The sequence below is a fragment of the Zootoca vivipara genome, chromosome 7, assembly GCF_965207765.1.
Source record: "Zootoca vivipara chromosome 7, rZooViv2.hap1.1, whole genome shotgun sequence".
Taxonomy (NCBI): Eukaryota; Metazoa; Chordata; class Lepidosauria; order Squamata; family Lacertidae; genus Zootoca; species Zootoca vivipara.
Genome location: NC_142590.1, coordinates 74,636,515 through 74,653,885, shown reverse-complemented (window position 1 = coordinate 74,653,885; position 17,371 = coordinate 74,636,515). Strand labels below are relative to the sequence as shown.

The 17,371-nt window shown below is 44.8% G+C and overlaps 1 protein-coding gene and 1 long non-coding RNA gene across 15 annotated transcripts in view; one reads left to right on the top strand and one right to left on the bottom strand.

Moving 5' to 3' along the window:
- Nucleotides 1-354: 354 nt before the first annotated feature.
- LOC118088151 (uncharacterized) overlaps nucleotides 355-17,371 on the bottom strand; it is a 46,197-nt gene continuing 29,180 nt past the window's right edge. For 5 of the 14 annotated variants that reach the window (XR_015950880.1, XR_015950882.1, XR_015950876.1 and 2 more), the window contains exons 6-9: nucleotides 7,447-12,224; nucleotides 7,054-7,182; nucleotides 5,441-5,816; nucleotides 360-484 (exon numbers count right to left, since the gene is read on the bottom strand). This is a non-coding gene — a long non-coding RNA (uncharacterized LOC118088151). Of the gene's footprint in view, nucleotides 485-5,440; nucleotides 5,817-6,327; nucleotides 7,183-7,446; nucleotides 12,225-17,371 lie in introns of those variants that run through there. The other 9 variants (XR_015950878.1, XR_015950884.1, XR_015950874.1 and 6 more) reach the window with 8 other exon arrangements.
- On the top strand, nucleotides 6,453-16,122 carry R3HDML (R3H domain containing like). The gene is made up of 5 exons (XM_035124066.3): nucleotides 6,453-6,713; nucleotides 9,053-9,171; nucleotides 10,853-10,985; nucleotides 14,400-14,515; nucleotides 15,777-16,122. The coding sequence occupies exons 1-5, from the start codon at nucleotides 6,453-6,455 to the stop codon at nucleotides 15,907-15,909; spliced, it is 762 nt and encodes a 253-aa protein (XP_034979957.2). The 3' UTR covers nucleotides 15,910-16,122.

The window sequence follows — 17,371 nt, the reverse complement described above, 5'->3', positions numbered from 1 at the left end:
GAAGCCGCCCAGAGTGGCTGGGGGAAGCTGGCCAGATGGGCGGGGTGTAAATAATAATAATAATAATAATAATAATAATAATAATAATAATATATTATTATTATTATTATTATTATTATTATTATTATTATTATTATTATCTTCAGAGGCAGCCCTATGTATAACGTGTTGCAGTAATCGAACCTACAGGTTAGTAGAGCATAGGCAACAGTAGTTAGGCTCTTCCTGCCCAGATAGCATTGCAGCTGGGCCACCAGCCAAAGATGATGGAAGGCACTCCACACCACTAAGGCCACCTGAGTCTCAAGTGACAGCAAAGGATCCAGAAGTACTCCTAAGTTATGAACCCGCTTTTTCAGAGGAGTATAACCACCCAGTAATAGTAATAGTGCCTCAGACTTATCTGAATTGAGCTTCAGTTTGTTGGCTCTCATCCAGTCCATATCAGGGGCAAGACAATGGTCCAGCACATCCACTGCTACATCTGCAAATGCAAAGGAAAAGTCGAGCTGTGTGTCATCAGCATATTGGTGACAACATAGTCCAGAAATCCGGATAACCCAACTCAGTGGTTTCATGTAGAAGTTAAACAGCCTAGGGGATAGACACGAACCCTACAAAACCACAAATTGAAGCCTCCACAGGGCAGAACAACACTCTCCATGCATCACAAAGCAGTGCCACTCACCCCTAACTCGGACAGCCACTCCAGAAGCATGCCATGGCTGGTGGTATCAAAAGCTGCTGTGAGGTCAATGAGGATTAACAATGACGCATTTTCCCTGTCTCCCAACAGGGGTCATCATACAGGGTGACCAAAGCGGTTGCTGTGCTAAAATGGCCTAAACCCCAAGTGCAATGGATCTGGAAAATCAGTTTCTAGATTGAAGAGAAGATTGAATATGTACCAAAGGGGAATTTCACCTCGGGGTTTGTCACCTCCAGAGTTTACAGTGTGTTTGCACTTGTTTGTGTTCCCATTTGATATGTGAAGTCCACATCATGCTACCTTGAAACAACACTCATCTCAATGCTCCCCCATGTGAATTTGGACTTATCCAATAAAGAGATAATCAATCAGGCACCAAACCAATTAGGGTCACAGACAAATCATGTTTGATAGGTCATTAGGTATAGAGTAAGGTAAAGGTAAAGGGACCCCTGACCATTAGGTCCAGTCGTGACCGACTCTGGGGTTGCAGCGCTCATCTCGCGTTATTGGCCGAGGGAGCTGGCGTACAGCTTCCAGGTCATGTGGCCAGCATGACAAAGCCGCTTCTGGTGAACCAGAGCAACACACGGAAACACTTCTGTTTCTAGTGTATCTGAAGAAGTGTGCATGCACACGAAAGCTCATACCAAAATATAAACTTAGTTGGTCTTTAAGGTGCTACTGAAGGAATTTTTTTATTTTACACGGAAACACTACCTTCCTGCTGTAGCGGTACCTATTTATCTACTTGCACTTTGACGTGCTTTCGAACTGCTAGGTTGACAGGAGCTGGGACCAAGCAATGGGAGCTCACCCCGTCACAGGGATTCGAACCGCCGACCTTCTGATCGGCAAGCCCTAGGCTCTGTGGTTTAACCCACAGCGTCACCTGCATCCCAGAGGTATAGAGCGGCATCCCCTAAATCTGGGAAATGGTGGTGCCTTAGATGTGGGATTTTTTGACTCCTTTGCTGAGCCCCACTCACTTTCGCCTGCCCCATTTCTGACATTCTTCACTCTTTGTTTAAGCCACAGAAGAGGTGAAATGTTCACATTTGCAGTCTCTGCTTCCATACCTGATACACCACATGAAAGGATGCCAGTTGGCATGGAGTAACAGAAACATTGGCCAGGAGACATCATTTTTCTGTCTTGGTGGTTTAGAAAACACTGACCACTAACAAGATTTAAGGTTCAGAGTGGGGCAGAGGGCCAGCAAATAAATCAGATGAAATCAATAAACAAATGTATCTAAAACAATCCTGCAAGATCTAGCAAATACCCTCGGGACATCTTGGTTCAGCTTCACTATAGAGGCCCAATGTCACAATTTTCAGCACGGTCCCTGATTCTTACAGGGAGCATCAACTTTAATCCCATGAGGGCTTCATTTGTAGTTTCACGGTTTGACACCTGAGTGGCCTGAGTTCAAAAAACATCTCCTCCCTGGAAACATCTGTTTGTATGTGCAAACACTGCAAAGTTTCAAGCTTACTCAAAGTGGATCCATTAAAGAAGCAGGGGAACGAGCATTTCAGAGATGCCTGCAAATGTGGCAAGAAGATTCTCAACGTTGACCCCACTGTGTGGTAATCCCATGCTGACGACTGCAGTGCCTGGAGACAGACAGTCAGGTTGCGCACCCGTAGCAGTGGCCAGAGGAGGAATGATCGCTGGGAGAGCGGAAGAGAGAAGAAATGACATGGTGCATCTGCAGCAGCCACAACCCGACGCCTTCAACTGCCCCAGCTGCAACAAAACATGTCTCTCCTGAATCCGTCTCAACAGCCAGAACAGGCACTATAGGTTCCAGTGGTTTGTCTTCTTGACACTCAAAGGCACACTTCTCCATTATTTCCCATGACAGACAGATGCCAACCAAGAGGTGGGAGGATAAAAAAAATGGTCTCATGTAGGTTTTATTTTATTTTATCTTATACTAGCTGGCCCTGCCACACGTTGCCGTGGCTAATCCCTGTGACTACCACCACCCTGTGTCTATCCATGACGTATCCCGCTCCCTCCCCTCCGGCTTTTCCCTGTGATTCCCCCAAACTGTCCCACCCCATGACGTATCACGCCCCCTCTTTCCCCTCATCCCCGGGTCATCTCTGTGATTGGCCCCACTGTGTCCTCCCCCCAACCCCCACCCAGGCGAGTCAGCACCTCCATTCAGCCTAGTCTGTAAAGGTTTCGGCCTAGTATGTAAACGGCAGCCGAGGTGCTGTTGAGAAGAGAGTTCTATAGGTGCAGTACCAGTGTAGCCGCCACTAGAGGGTGCTGGTTTGCAACCTGGTTCTTTTCCCAGCATGCACTTTTGGCTGAGTGGTGCGTTCTCTAACTTGGTTTTGGGGGGTTTCACCTGGCGGAGGTGTAGCATCTGTCTTTGAAAACCTTAAAAGAGCCTTTGGACATTTGCATGGGACGTTGTGTTCAAATTTGAACGCAATCGGTGAAGTGGTTTCGGAGAAAAGTGGATAGTAACCCACATGCCCAGTTTACATTTATATATATATATATATATATATATATATATATAGAGAGAGAGAGAGAGAGAGAGAGAGAGAGAGAGAGAGAGAGAGAGAGAGAGTGTTAGTATGTGTATGTGTATGTGTATGTGTATGTGTATGTGTATGTGTGTGTATATATATATATATATATATATATATATATATATATATATATATATTAGATTTTGGAAATGTACATCCATGGTTAGCCAGTTTGAAGATTTATCTCCTCTTCCTTTCTTTCTCTCTTTCTCAAGTCATTAAAAAAGAAAATTGGTTGGGGACAGCTGCTGACTCCAGTCAAACTGTGTGTGCTTTTTGGCTCATCGCAAAGCGCTCTTTGCAGATACCGTGTGCTTTGGCAAACAGGACAGTCTGGGCTGCAGGATATTACACCTGGCAGGGATACAAAACCTACCAGTTCCTGGAATGTAGATTGTCTGGCAGGGTGCTGATTAAGCAGCCCTTTCAATCTGTGCCCAAGACAAAGCCCCATAATAAGATGCTTTCAAGTTAGCTTGCTTTACAGTGGCTGACATCCACAGCTGGGCCCCACTGGATCCAGACCACTCAGTCTGTCAAACAGAAACCAAAAGTCTCTTCTCAAACGTAATGTGTTTGGAAGGTTAAATGGGCATAACATTGCGAGATTACAGGCGACATGTGCTGGGCTTCATTTTGTCTCCTTCCAGGAGAGATTATAAATCATTAAACACAGTTAGAGAGCCCAGTCCTTTCCGGAAGTTTGGAGGTTATTTAAAAGAACTAAAACAGAGGTTCACAAAATGTATACCTGTACAATGCAAGAGAGAGGGCTAGCAGACAAGTCCAAAATGATGCCTGTCCAAGAGAGCTATAAAATATGCCAAGAAAATGTTTCAGCTGATTAGATGTTACTTATACCAAATTTGGGGAGCCAGGTGGCGCTGTGGGTTAAACCACTGAGCTAGGGCTTGCTGATCAGAAGGTCGGCGGTTCGAATCCCTGTGACGGGGTGAGCTCCCGTTGCTCGGTCCCAGCTCCTGCCAACCTAGCAGTTCGAAAGCACGTCAAAATGCAAGTAGATAAATAGGAACCGTTACAGCGGGAAGGTAAACGGCGTTTCCATGTGCTGCTCTGGTTTGCCAGAAGCGGCTTTGTCATGCTGGCCACATGACCTGGAAGCTGTACGCCGGCTCCCTCGGCCAATAATGCGAGATGAGCGCGCAACCCCAGAGTCGGTCACGACTGGACCTAATGGTCAGGGGTCCCTTTACCTTTACCTTTACCTATACCAAATTTATTGAGAGTTCTGTGGAAGGGACAAAGGCAAATTTTCTTCTTTTAAATGTATCCAATAAAATCCCACCAAAATGAAACAAAAGATGTCGCCTTTGTTTCCCTCCCTCCCCTCTTTCTTTCTTTCTTTCTTTCTTTCTTTCTTTCTTTCTTTCTTTCTTTCTTTCTTTCTTTCTTTCTTTCTTTCTTTCTTTCTTTCTTTCCAAGCAGAAACTGCACTGAAAGCGGGACCAACACGACCACCCCACAAGCACCATGAGCACAGATTGTCATAGCGCAATGCAAAGGATGTCTCTGTAGGAGTCCTGGCAATGTGCATGCTGGCAACAGCAGCATTTGAAGGAAGGGGCAGATCAGCAGTGACACCTTTCCAGGTCCCAGGAAATGCAGTACCTCTACTTCTGGGACAACCAAGTGCAGATCTAGCAGAAAGCAGTCAGTTCAGTCGCGGGGCTTCTGGAGTGCTGCAACAGGTGCCTCAACTGTGAAGAAAGTCCAACGGAAGGTGGAGGGGGCGCCAGATTTTGGCGCCGCACATGGCACCTCTGAAATTTGAGACACCAAGGTCTGGCACTGGGGAGGACACTGCTGCCACTCTGTCCTGTGTCACCTGCCGCTGCTGGAGATATGCACATTCTCCTGCATTAAGTCTGACAACAACCCTAGGGATACAGGGAGCTGCCTTATACCGAATCATACTATTGGTCCATTTAGCTCAGTATTCTCCGCACTGAATGGCTGTGCCGTTACAGGCAGGGTCCTCTCCCAGCTCTACCTGAAGATGCTGGAGACTGGACCCGGGAGCTTTTGCTCACAGACTCTGTCACTGAGTGAGCCTGGTCCCTTCCCCAAAGTGCAGAAATTCTCCTCAATTAAATGCATGCTGCCCCCGGAGGAAAACTGCTCCCAACTTTCAGGGCACAAGCATCCATTTACTCACTCTTTGCAACTTCCTCTACCTCGAAGTTCACAACAAGCAGAGACACTCGGTAGAGACGGAGCCATGTGTACACAGGGGAAAGGCCATAAATTGCTCAGCTGGACCCTTTTCAAACTTGAGGACGTTCCCGAAGGGAAGAGATCAGATGCGGATTTCTGCGTCAGATTGCCATCAAAGACTCCTTGGGCTTGGTTGTGTTAAATCCCTCTGCCACATGTCCCTGAGCGCAGGTTGCTTGCAAAGGTCAGTCTCTGAATTTACTGCTGCAGCGGCAACTAACACTTCTCAGCTGTTCTTGGCTCAGCCTTCAAGGTAGGTAGTCTGGGAAATGTCATCTCAGCTTCTTTAAGGACTATCTTAGAAGGCTTTTCTAGGACTAAAAAAAGAGAACGAAAAGTCTTTGCTATTTTTATTTTGGTCCTCTTTCTGAACAGAAATGAACCAAATGGAAAAGAATCCTTTAGCCTTTTGATTTCCTTAATCAACTTTTTAAAAAATGCATTACTGGTTTCTTATTGCTTACTTATTGCAATAGCTTTGCCTGATGGACTGAATATCTGCAAAAACTGTGGGAAGTTGGTGAATCTACCATAAGAAAATGTTATTAATTAGCACCTCTCTGACAGGTCCCTGCATATGTTTGGAATGGGATTTTTTTTCCTGCAAAGATGGGGGGGGGGCTTTTCTTTTCCAGAACACCAGCAATAAATAAAATACCTCTGGAGATTTCACAGCTGGTCTTAGAAACTTAGCTCTTTATAAATGCAGCCTAGCTAAACTCATTCACTCCTGCTCCGAGTAAAGTTTTCTCTGGGTGTCTTTCCAATTGCGTTTTCCATCTCCGATGACATTCCTCACCCACCCACCCCAAAAGGAAAGGCAACAAATAAAACTGAATCTCTTTCTTTTATTTGTATACACACAGAAGCCAGAAGGAAAAAGATTTGCCATATCGCTTGCCCTTCAAAATCAAAATTAGAGGCTCAGAAGGAAAAAGTGTGCAGATCCTAAAATGACTCTCTTGCATGTGCACTTATATTTTACTGGTTCGGTCTTCTGGATGATGCAGAAATCCAGCTCCTACATGCTGCCCAATACTACTGAGGTCCTTTACCCAACCGGTAGCACTAAGGCAGGCCACACATCTGGCCTGGGTGTACCAAGGACTCGCAGGAAACGTTATATTTCCCCCCGGGATATGAGCGTGCTTTTGGACTACCACAACCAAGTGCGGGCACAAGTGTCTCCACCAGCGTCTAATATGGAATATATGGTGAGTTTCCTTTGTGCTTGCTTCTGATGGTGGGTGGGAAGGAACAATGACCATTGAGATGTTATGCAAAGGAAATATGGCACGTGTTTGGTTCCTTTGATGTTTATACATCCAATGCTCCAGGAACATACGAAGCTGCTGTATTCTGAGTCAAACAGTTAGTCCATCTACCTCAGAATTGTCTACCCCGACTGGCAATGGTTCTCCTGTGTTTCAGACCTCCTACATTCAAAGCAGATGCTCTACCAATGAACTCTTGTCATTTATAATGATTCTGAAAATCTGCCACATATACTTTGAAGGAGGCAGAAAGGCAGCTAAGCATTTGTGAAGAACGTACCTCAAGCAGAGCAATTTTTCCACAGGGATTTGTTTAAAGCGGCACGCTAGATTATTGATTGTGTTTTGTTTGGTGTTCTGCTGAGCGGCGAACGTAGGATGAGGTTATGTCTTTTTGAGGTTCAAGCAACTAAAGACAATGATAGAGAAAGCAAAAGGTTTATTTGCAGACAGCTCGCTGAGAGATGATAGCAAGACACACACACTCAGAGAAAAAGATTTTGTTGTTTTTACAGAGCACAGTAAAGCATCCTTCTGCGTTTCAATAATGCAGCCCACAAATGGCATTCTTTTTTAAAGTTACAGGGTGGAGACATATAAACACACCGAAATGAAATGAAAAGCCCACAGTTTCAAAATATCAAGGTCCTTACTGAAGTAAGCAGCAAGTTACCTTCCAATGAAGCCCATTTCAAGCTCTTCTCTGGAAAAAGGAGGGGAAGGGAAGGAGGCAGCAGAGAGCAGAGTCTTCAAATAGCCCAGAGTGTCCTTGGCAATGCCCTTAGCAACAGTTCCAGCACAAAATTGCAATACTGCCTGAGGGGAAAATCTTCCGTGTTTTAGATAATGCCGCATTAGGCTCATTCTTTAGCTACTTGCATATCACTACTTTTGGGGAGCCGGGTTCATAGTGCAGGGTCCCAGTGTGGCGTAACGGTTAGAATGTTGGACTAGGAGCTGGGAGAGCGGGGTTCGAATCCCCACTCAGCCATGAATCTGACTGGGTGACCTTAGGCCAGTCACCATCTCATAGCCTAACCTACCTCACAGGGTTGTTGCGAGGATGACCAGGGAAAGAGGAGAACCATGTACAACACCTTGGGATCCTTGGAAGACAAAGGTGTTATATAAAAGCAATTTTAAAAAATAAACTCCATGTAACTCTAGCACGCTTGAATCTAATTAGTGCATGAAGGGACATAGGGTGCTGATATAGGGGCAGAGGCGTCTCTAGGGTGCCTTGGCAAGGAGCTGCACCAGCAATAGCCACATTAGAAATTACTACCTTTTATGCATCCCAAGTGTCTGGAGTGAGGGCAAGGAGAGAAGGAAGGGCGAAGAAAATGCACCCCTTTGTGCTGCAGTACAAGGAGGATGGGAAGCTTCTCCCACATTTGATCTTGCTGTGACAGCGGTGGCACGTCATCACAGACATATACGTCGCAACTCCATGGTCTTTAGCGATCTACCTTTACACCACCTTGCCGTTTCTCCTGCCTCTCATCCCCCTGCACTTGTCTAAGCTCACTGCTTTACACAGATAGCTGGAGACAGTTTTGCCAACTCCTAGGTATGCCTCTGCATAGGGGACCATGCTGGAACCCTCCTTCCCCCAAAGTAATGGGTCTACGATTTCCTGCAACCCCGGATTACTAAATCCCTGCTGTCCAGGATATTTCTGTGCATAGCCTCTCTTTCTTGGTGTTGCTGCCACAGGCATGCATGCCCAGGGGGTGTAGCTTGTAGTTGTGACCCCCCCTTCCCCATATCCTCATCAGGCTGATTTAAACAGACCACCTGACAACTCAAGCAGTGCTCAAGAACTGACGTGCACATATAGCATTGTACGACTTCAGACAGTTTGCCTTGGGTGTTTGTTTGTATTCTTTAAAACCCTATTTTGACTCGTTTTCATTGTCTGGTTGCAAAATACTGTACCTTGAACGTCTATGAAAGTGCATAAAGTTGGGCTTGTCAGATTGACATGCTAGATTTCCAAGTGCTGGATGATTTTAAGGTGAAAAGTACCATTAGGCAGGTACTTTCCTAGTCTGAAATGAAGCTGTCCTGTTTGACTTGTTATTTCTGAATCTACTAGCCTATGACACTATATCTTCCAAGGAAAAACATTTACGCTTATATTTCCCTTGCTTGCATTGCATATATCTTGTTAAATGTTTGATAGATTGACTGAGCACTTTGTTTTACCTTGAGCAGCAGTAACTCACTGCCTGTTGTGTGTTCTTTCTCCCTCCCACCCCCTGCCTCATATCCACTAGGTGTGGGATGAGAGGCTTGCCAGATCTGCAGAAGCCTGGGCAAGACAGTGTGTATGGGAACATGGACCTCCACAACTGATGAAATTCATTGGTCAAAACCTCGCCATTCACTCGGGCAGGTAAGCAGTGTCTTCTGGGAATGCTAGGTCTGTAGATGTTGCGTTAAAGATGTTGCACTGATTGTGCAAATGCACATCACCGCAAGTACACCTCTGAACTGCTGAGAGAGTCTTTTGTCCTGCCCTTCTTTTCATGGATCAAGTGGGATTCGTTTTAAGGGATTTCTAAACAGTGCACAATGTAAAAAAAAATGGGCATGTGTGCTACAAAGGAAGCAAGCATGCTATCAACCTCAGTGTTGCCTCCGTCTCACTAAAATATTACGGGTGGAATTCAGTGTAACACTAAGGAGGTTGATCCACCTGTGCAATAATTTCTACTTGCCTGACAGAGTGATCTCCCCTCTCCTCCTGCCAGAGTGGATTTGAGGGAGGCTTGGGGAGTGTGTGGGGGAAGGCAAGTTTGAGGAACCCCTTTTTTGCACTAGTTTCCCTTAACATTGATTATGCATATTGAAGTGCTGTTTTATCACAGCAATGGTTAAAAAAAAAAGTCATTTAGGTCCAAGGTACATGTTACCAGAGATGACTGGACACACCAGTGTGTTGTGTGTCCCCCTGTGTTTTTGATAAATACATGTCACATAACATCAATGCCTAGATTTCTCTGCCCTTTCCCCCCACTTCAGAGGCTGCCTCTTGCAATGAGGGGGGAGACACTAACACAAATACATCGTTCTAGATTCAGGTAGGTAGCCGTGTTGGTCTGGTAGCACCTTAGAGACCAATTAAGTTTGTTCTTGGTATAAGCTTTCGTGTGCATGCACACTTCTTCAGAAGGCATCGTGTTTGACATGTGCATTGCAGGGGGTTAGACTAGATCAGGCATCCCCAAACTGCGGCCCTCCAGATGTTTTGGCCTACAACTCCCATGATCCCTAGCTAACAGGACCAGTGGTCAGGGATGATGGGAATTGTAGTCCAAAACATCTGGAGGGCCGAAGTTTGGGGATGCCTGGACTAGATGACCCTTGGGGTCCCTTCCAACTCTACATGACTTCTATGATTCTGTGTCATTCATCATTCATTCATCATCATTTTATTTGTGGGCCGCTTTTCCATAGATAAAACAATGCTCAAGGCAGCTTACAACATGACAAGATTTACATAATTACCAACATAACAAAAGTCATAAACCATCAATAAAACACAACCAATATAAGTACACAAGCAAATGGAAAACAATTTCCACATAAATCATAAAATCTAAAACTAAGAATACAGCATTTATATCAATAACAATTTAAAATGATAGTGTATCTGAAGAAGTGTGCATGCACACGAAAACTTAGTTGGTCTTTAAGGTGCTACGGAAGGATTTTTTTTATTTTGCTTCGACTCAGACCAAAACGGCTACCTACCTGTAATTTAAAATGACATATAGAAAAAATAAAAGCAATTAAGAAAACAAAAACAGAGCCCAGCAGCAGCAGCAGCACTCATTATTGAGCCTGTCAGGCCCCGCCCAAAGCCAGGTGAAAAGAAGCAGGGCAGGGCCCTTCAGGCTCCCAGCAGGTCAGCCATGTATCCTTTTCAACTCTGTGCTTACCAGGAAGAGGTGGGAAGCCTTGACGGTTGGAGGCATTTCCTCACCTTCCTGCATCACATAGTTTTGGCCTGGGGCATATGAGCTTGGATAGGCAGGTTTCTTGACATTTGCATTGTGTGTGGCCCTCTATAGGTACCGTTCAGCTTTGGACCTTGTGAAATCTTGGTATTATGAGAAGCGCCATTACTCCTTCCCTTATCCTCATGAATGCAAGCCCAGCTGCCCTTCCAAATGCAGCGGTCCTGTCTGCAGCCATTATACCCAGGTACAGTATTGTCCTGTACAAAAAACAACAGTGGTTGTTGCTTGGGTAACAAATCATATTTGTTTTTAATAGCCACTTTCTTTAGATGCTTCACATCCCTTGTTTCAAGAATCACTACAACAAACCTAAATGAGGCCAACAATCTCCACCTCCCCCAATACTGAAGGTTTGTGAGCTGAGAATGGAAGATGCTTTGCCTAAGGCAGGCCAAGAGAATTGGTGGGCGAGATTTGATGTGGACCAGGGACAATAGTCCGTTTTTAACCGTGATGCTGCACCCACATAACGGTGCATATTTCAGCAAGAGGGATGGAGCAGAGGTTCAGGAACAAGGAACCTTCCCAAGAGATCATCTTCAGCCATGCTCTAGGGCAGGGGTGGTGAACCTTTGACCCTCCAGATGCTGTTAAACTACAACTCCCACAGTCCCTAGACTGGGAGTTGAAGCTGAGTTACAGGTTCCCCAACCCTGTTCTAGGGCTGCTGGTTCATACTAAAGAGAAGTGTTTCTACCTCCATCGTTGCCAACCCTGGTCCTTTATATTGCCACTCACCACTGCAAACAATCCAAATGCACTGTCTAAACCCTGGCTTCTTTTCTGAAAGCATTGCCTGTTTTTTCCACTGTCCCATCCAGCACAGGAAAGGCTGTCAGTTCCAGCTCAGCTAGATGGCTGGAAGAAGAAAAAGAAATGGTCCACACAGGGACATGGAATGTTTTAAAATCACTATGATGAGGATCTGTTTCTTAGACAAACAGCTTCCCTTCATGACTCAGGAACAACTTTCTTAACATCTCATGGCCTCTGTCATTCCTTGTGGTGGCCTAACAAACCACAAGTACCTTTTAAAAAACAAAAATGAATATATTTGCACCATATAGGGCTTCCTTTTTTATTGAGCATTTATCCTGGTTTGCTCGCACAAAGTTTATGCAGAGGTTAGACTATGTCTGGTCCTGACTGAGAATTCATCCCAGGTTGCATATAGTCTTCCCATTGATCTCCCCCCCCCACTTCACACTTTCCAGTGCTTTTCCCTGGATCTGTTCTACTGAGGTGACAGTGCAAATTAATCCACTTCAATTGTGCAAACCTAAATTTCTGGCCTGTGCCTGAATCCTTTCCACAAAGGGCAAAATATGTAGTCTGGGCAAACTGTAGCCAAACAGATTTGTTGTAGCATAGGTTTCATGGGCTGGAATCCACTTCATCAAACGCCTGGACTTCTGTCCTAAGTCTGCAGGTATATAAACATGAAAATGTTAGCAGTGAGGGAAATGGAATGCAAGAATAGACTGTGACGATTGTGTTAAAGCTTAAATGGATATAAAGTAATTACAGTGACCATTCAAAAACCAGTGGTGATGATGTCACAAATGTCCTGGCCTCTTAAAAGTTAATTAATACACAGTAAAATAAAAAACTTGTTAGCTTGAGGCAGGTTGCAAGTGATAGAACTGAACTTCTTGATAGTTCAGCAGTTCCATGCTGGAGATTTCCATCCCATAACTTGAAAACTATAAGGCGTAGGAAAGAAAACTATAAGGCATAGGAAGTTTTTATTCACACCACTGACTTTGACATGTGAAATAATCTAGTACAAAAATTTTATTCAAAATCTGAATTATTTATTATTATTATTATTATTATTATTATTATTATTATTATTGTGACAATCTGTCACAACTGAACAACCCAACTGAAGACAATAACAGTGGTTACCCAGACCTCATTACTGGTTGTGAAGGGGCCACCCAATTGTAGGTCTACCAGTGTACAAGAGTGTCCAGACCACAATAATATGATAACATCATAACAAATGCCACAGAACTACTGCTAAAGCAAAATGATGTGCGGACAGGCGAGTATACGTAAATCCACCCCTAAATGCACTTTATACTGCGTCAATGACATGTTGCAGAATACACCCGGGAAGGTGAACTTCCTTCGGTCTGGAGGGGCCCTTAATATCAGTTGGCCCTGGGTGATGGAGAGAATGGGCCATCTGGGGCTCTGAGATCTCCTCTGCCTGCCTGCCTGATTCTCCTGATCCTTCTCACAGAGTAGCTGGTGTTGAACAAACAGCACCTCAAGGAACGGAAAAGCCCTTCCCTGCCTCCTTCGCAGTGAGTCATCTCTGTGGTGACAAGATGTTGCTGAAACATCTGGCACCTCAGTGAATACATCCCCTTCATTTGCTCATCCCCAAGTATGAGTGGCCAGCTCAAGGTGGAAAACCGTCTTCTCCCACCTGGTCTGCGGCAAAGAATTTCCAACCCATAATGAATAGTGTTCCTCACAGCTCCAGAATGTTCTGCTCTTGTCTCTGGAAATACCCAGCCCCACATATTTGTCTGGGTGTCTGTCTGGTTCCTAGACACCTTTTTCTCCATTTTCCTGAAGGTTCATCTGTCTCATTTCCAGTGTGTTGTGTCTGGAGAAATGTCAGTGAAGAGGCAGAAGGCAGACTAGAAAGAAGAGGAAGAAAGGGGGGGAGAGAACAACTGCTTCTTTAAAAAATTAAGAATTATATTCAGCTGCTCAGGAGTAGCACATCTGCTTTGGGGCTGGGAAGGATTCCCTGCCTGAAACCCCAGAGATCTGCTTCCTGTCAGCGTAGACAATACTTAGCTGGATGGACCAATGTTTTGGTTCAGTATAAACCACTGAGCCTAGGGCTTGCTGATCAGAAGGTCGGCGGTTCGAATCACTGTGATGGGGTGAGCTCCCGTTGCTCGGTCCCAGCTCCTGCCAACCTAGCAGTTCGAAAGCATGTCAAAATGCAAGTAGATAAATAGGAACCGCTACAGCGGGAAGGTAAACGGCGTTTCCATGTGCTGCTCTGGTTTGCCAGAAGCGGCTTTGTCATGCTGGCCACATGACCTGGAAGCTATACGCCGGCTCCCTCGGCCAATAATGCAAGATGAGCGCGCAACCCCAGAGTCGGTCACGACTGGACCTAATGGTCAGGGGTCCCTTTACCTTTACCTTTACCTTAAAGCAGCTTTATATGTACATTCATGCAATTAGCATTTTTTGGAGTGGCTTTTAAAGAGAAACCTGCAGGTCAAAGGGACCCTTGGGACCTTGGTTTGGGGTGGTCTTTAACTCTTTCTTAATGCAGTCTGCTACAGACTGTCCAGCTACACCTTTGCTAATCTGGCATCCTCCAGATGTTTTGCATGGGGTTTATGGGAGCTGTAGTCTTAAAACATATGAAAGGCACCAGGCTAGTGAAGCCGGAGCGACACACATGCAGCTCTGACATTTTATTTTTTAGCCATTGATAGACCATGCCTTCATATACTTAAGGCATAATCTCATAGTCATGGGTGTGCCCTAACAAGGACAAATATTCTGGTTTCAGGATTGCCATTTTCTTATAATAACTGATTTAATGTGTCTCAAACAGATGGTGTGGGCTTCTAGCAACAGAATCGGCTGTGCCCTCCATACGTGCACCAACATCAATGTGTGGGGCAGTACGTGGCCCCGAGCAATCTACTTAGTGTGCAATTATGCCATCAAGTAAGTAAACTGGGGCGGGGGGGTTCATCCTGGAAAACACAGCAACTTTGGGGCAGAGTAGAGGTGGAAAGCTGGAAAGCTACCTAGTAAGAAAGCTGTTTAGTAAAGAGCAGAATGCAGACTACAGCCCAGTGGTGGACTCCGGGCCATTTTCTGATGAACCGTCTACTGCTGAGCTGGCAAACGCGCTGCTCTCCAGATGTTGTTGGACTCCAACTCTCAGCAGTCCTCATGGTTATTGGTCACAGATGATGGGAGTTGTAGTCCAGCAAAAACTGGAGGGCTGCAATCTCCCCATCTCTGGTATAGAGAAACTGAAACTTCACATGAGAGATCCAATGGTGGGGTGGGTGGGTGGGGTGTAGAAGCAATTTGTGAGGTGCAATATTGGATAGGAAGAGCTGCCCAGAGGGAAAAGGGTGACTCCATGGTTTTAAGCTGGGTAACTTAAATTGGAACTCATTACCAAGCTTAAAACCATGGAGCCACCTGGGATGAACAAAGACATAGGATTCTTATCTCATTATGCATGATCAAGCTTTCTTTAGTGCCTCAGCCCTTGCTTTTTCCCCGCAGGACGTATTGCAGTCATCAGCAGTCGTTAACAGCCATCAACAGGTTTACCACTCCTATCAGCCCATTCCCACCCACCCCCACCACCCTCTGTATATACATAAGGGTCTGGCTCTTCTGTTTCAAGTGCATCTGAAGAAGTGTGCATGCACACGAAAGCTCATACAAAACAAAAACTTAGTTGGTCTTTAAGGTGCTACTGAAGGATTTTTTTTATTTCGTAGTAACTGTGTTAGAGAGCTTTAAAAGGAGATAGGACAAATCAATGTTGAGTGAGGTCTATCAGTGGTGGCTACTACTTATGATGGCTATATGCTACCTCCAAAATCAGAGTCAGTTTACCTCTTTGAATCTGAGCATTAAAAAAAGGAAGAGGGCTGGAGCCTTAACACTTTGGTGCTTGGGTCCCTAGAGGCATCTGGTTGGCCACTGTAGAAACAGAATGCTGGACAAGAAGAACTTTTGTTCTGATCTATTAGGGCTCTTCTTATGAGCTGCAGGTGGACTACCTTATGAGATCAGGTAACTCTTATTCAACTGAATAATGAAACAAGCATAAGAACATATTAGATAGCCGGGTGTATGGTGGGTAGGTAGCACTTTCGGAGGGTGGGCTAAGAGTGACGTGTGACATCCAAGTGTCTAGCAATGAAGCAAACATGTTTCGTGCCTCTTTTTCTCTTTCCAGGGGAAACTGGGTAGGAGAAGCACCTTACAAAATGGGGAGACCTTGCTCGGCCTGCCCACCTAGTTACGGAGGCACCTGCAGCAACAACATGTGTTACTCAGGACTCAAATCCAATAAAGTGAGCTGGTTCTGAACCAGGCATATGTGCTCTGAACGCCAGCACAGATCTTCTGGAAATGGCAGAAGCATGGCACAGTGTACAGCAAAATGTAAAATAAGTTGATTATTTATGCACATGAAGTCTTTGGCTGCTGCTCTTTCCCTTTCATTTGGAACCTCTCCCATAGATTAATAAAGTTTCGAGCATATTTATTCTCATTACTATATACAGCTATATACACACACACACACACACACACACACACACACACACACACACACACACATATATATATAAAGGGCCTGCATTTACAATAGTTTTCTAAAGGGAAGAGGTTCTTAAATTTTGCTGTATTTTTGTGTTCTTACAAAAAAAAGTTTTACATTGCAGCCCATTTCAAGGGCTTCTCGGTTTTTGTTATGCCAAAACAACTAACTTCTCTGATGCTGCTTCTCTCAGTGTTCCTTGCGGCTAGAAAACAAACCAGCACATTTTCAAGGGAAAAGCAGTGTTGGAAACTCCCACTGTTCTAGGTGCATTTTGCGACAGGGGATTTCATTAGCGCATAGTACTGTGGCTAAGATTTCAGATTAAAACTGCAGAGTGGAATGAAAGGAGGACCCTTTTCTGCCTCCCCACTTCCAGCCACTCTCAGAAGACTGGAAGTATGGCTTTTTCCTTTCCCTTTCCCTTTTTGCAGTCTTCAGATGAGGACTAGACCATGTGAAGAAATGAACAAAATATTTTACTTGCAGTTCATTCATTTTCAGCTTTGTATTCTTGTTATTAAAAAAGTGCGCCTAGACATTCCATTGTTGCACCCATAATCTAGGTTTAAGGTGCCATTTAGCTCCTAGCTTTCATATCTCAGTTTCTAACACTGGGTAAGATAGGTGGTTTTTGACCCCAACTCACCACTATCTAGGTCCTGTAGCACACACACACCAACTCACCCATCAGTCCCGGCCAAAATGGCCAATGGTCAGGGATGCTTGTCCAACATCAGGAGGGCCACAGGTCCTCCACCCTGATTTAGGCACCACGTGAACCAATTTCACAGCGTCCCTCATCCAGTTTCCTGACTAGTTCTAAAGCAACTATGATGCTCTCATAATTTATTCCTCCTCCTGTTAACATACATTCATACCTGATTGAATCTTCCCTATGTAACCATGATAATTGTTAAATTTGATTACTGCTTCCTCCCAAAGCACTACTATAGTCAAAGTTTCTTTAGCAAATGTTGACTAAAGCCTCTTTGCTTTGATTACCCTGTTAAACAACTCATAAAGCGATCAGTGGGATGGCATTACAGTACTATACAAGCTATGGGGCTGGTATAACTCTGGGCCCACTTTGTGGGGATGGTTAAGGAAACAGGGAGCTCAAATCTCTGTATGTTCAAATCTCTGCTGTAAACATCCCATTCCCATAAGTAGTCTTCTTCTTCTTCTTCTTCTTCTTCTTCTTCTTCTTCTTCTTCTTCTTCTTCTTC

Coding starts and splice junctions, on each gene's coding strand:
- R3HDML (XM_035124066.3), top strand. CDS start 6,453: ATGACTCTCTTGCATGTGCACTTATATTTTACTGGTTCGGTCTTCTGG. Junction 6,714..9,052: donor CGTCTAATATGGAATATATG/GTGAGTTTCCTT, acceptor CATATCCACTAG/GTGTGGGATGAGAGGCTTGC. Junction 9,172..10,852: donor CTCGCCATTCACTCGGGCAG/GTAAGCAGTGTC, acceptor GGCCCTCTATAG/GTACCGTTCAGCTTTGGACC.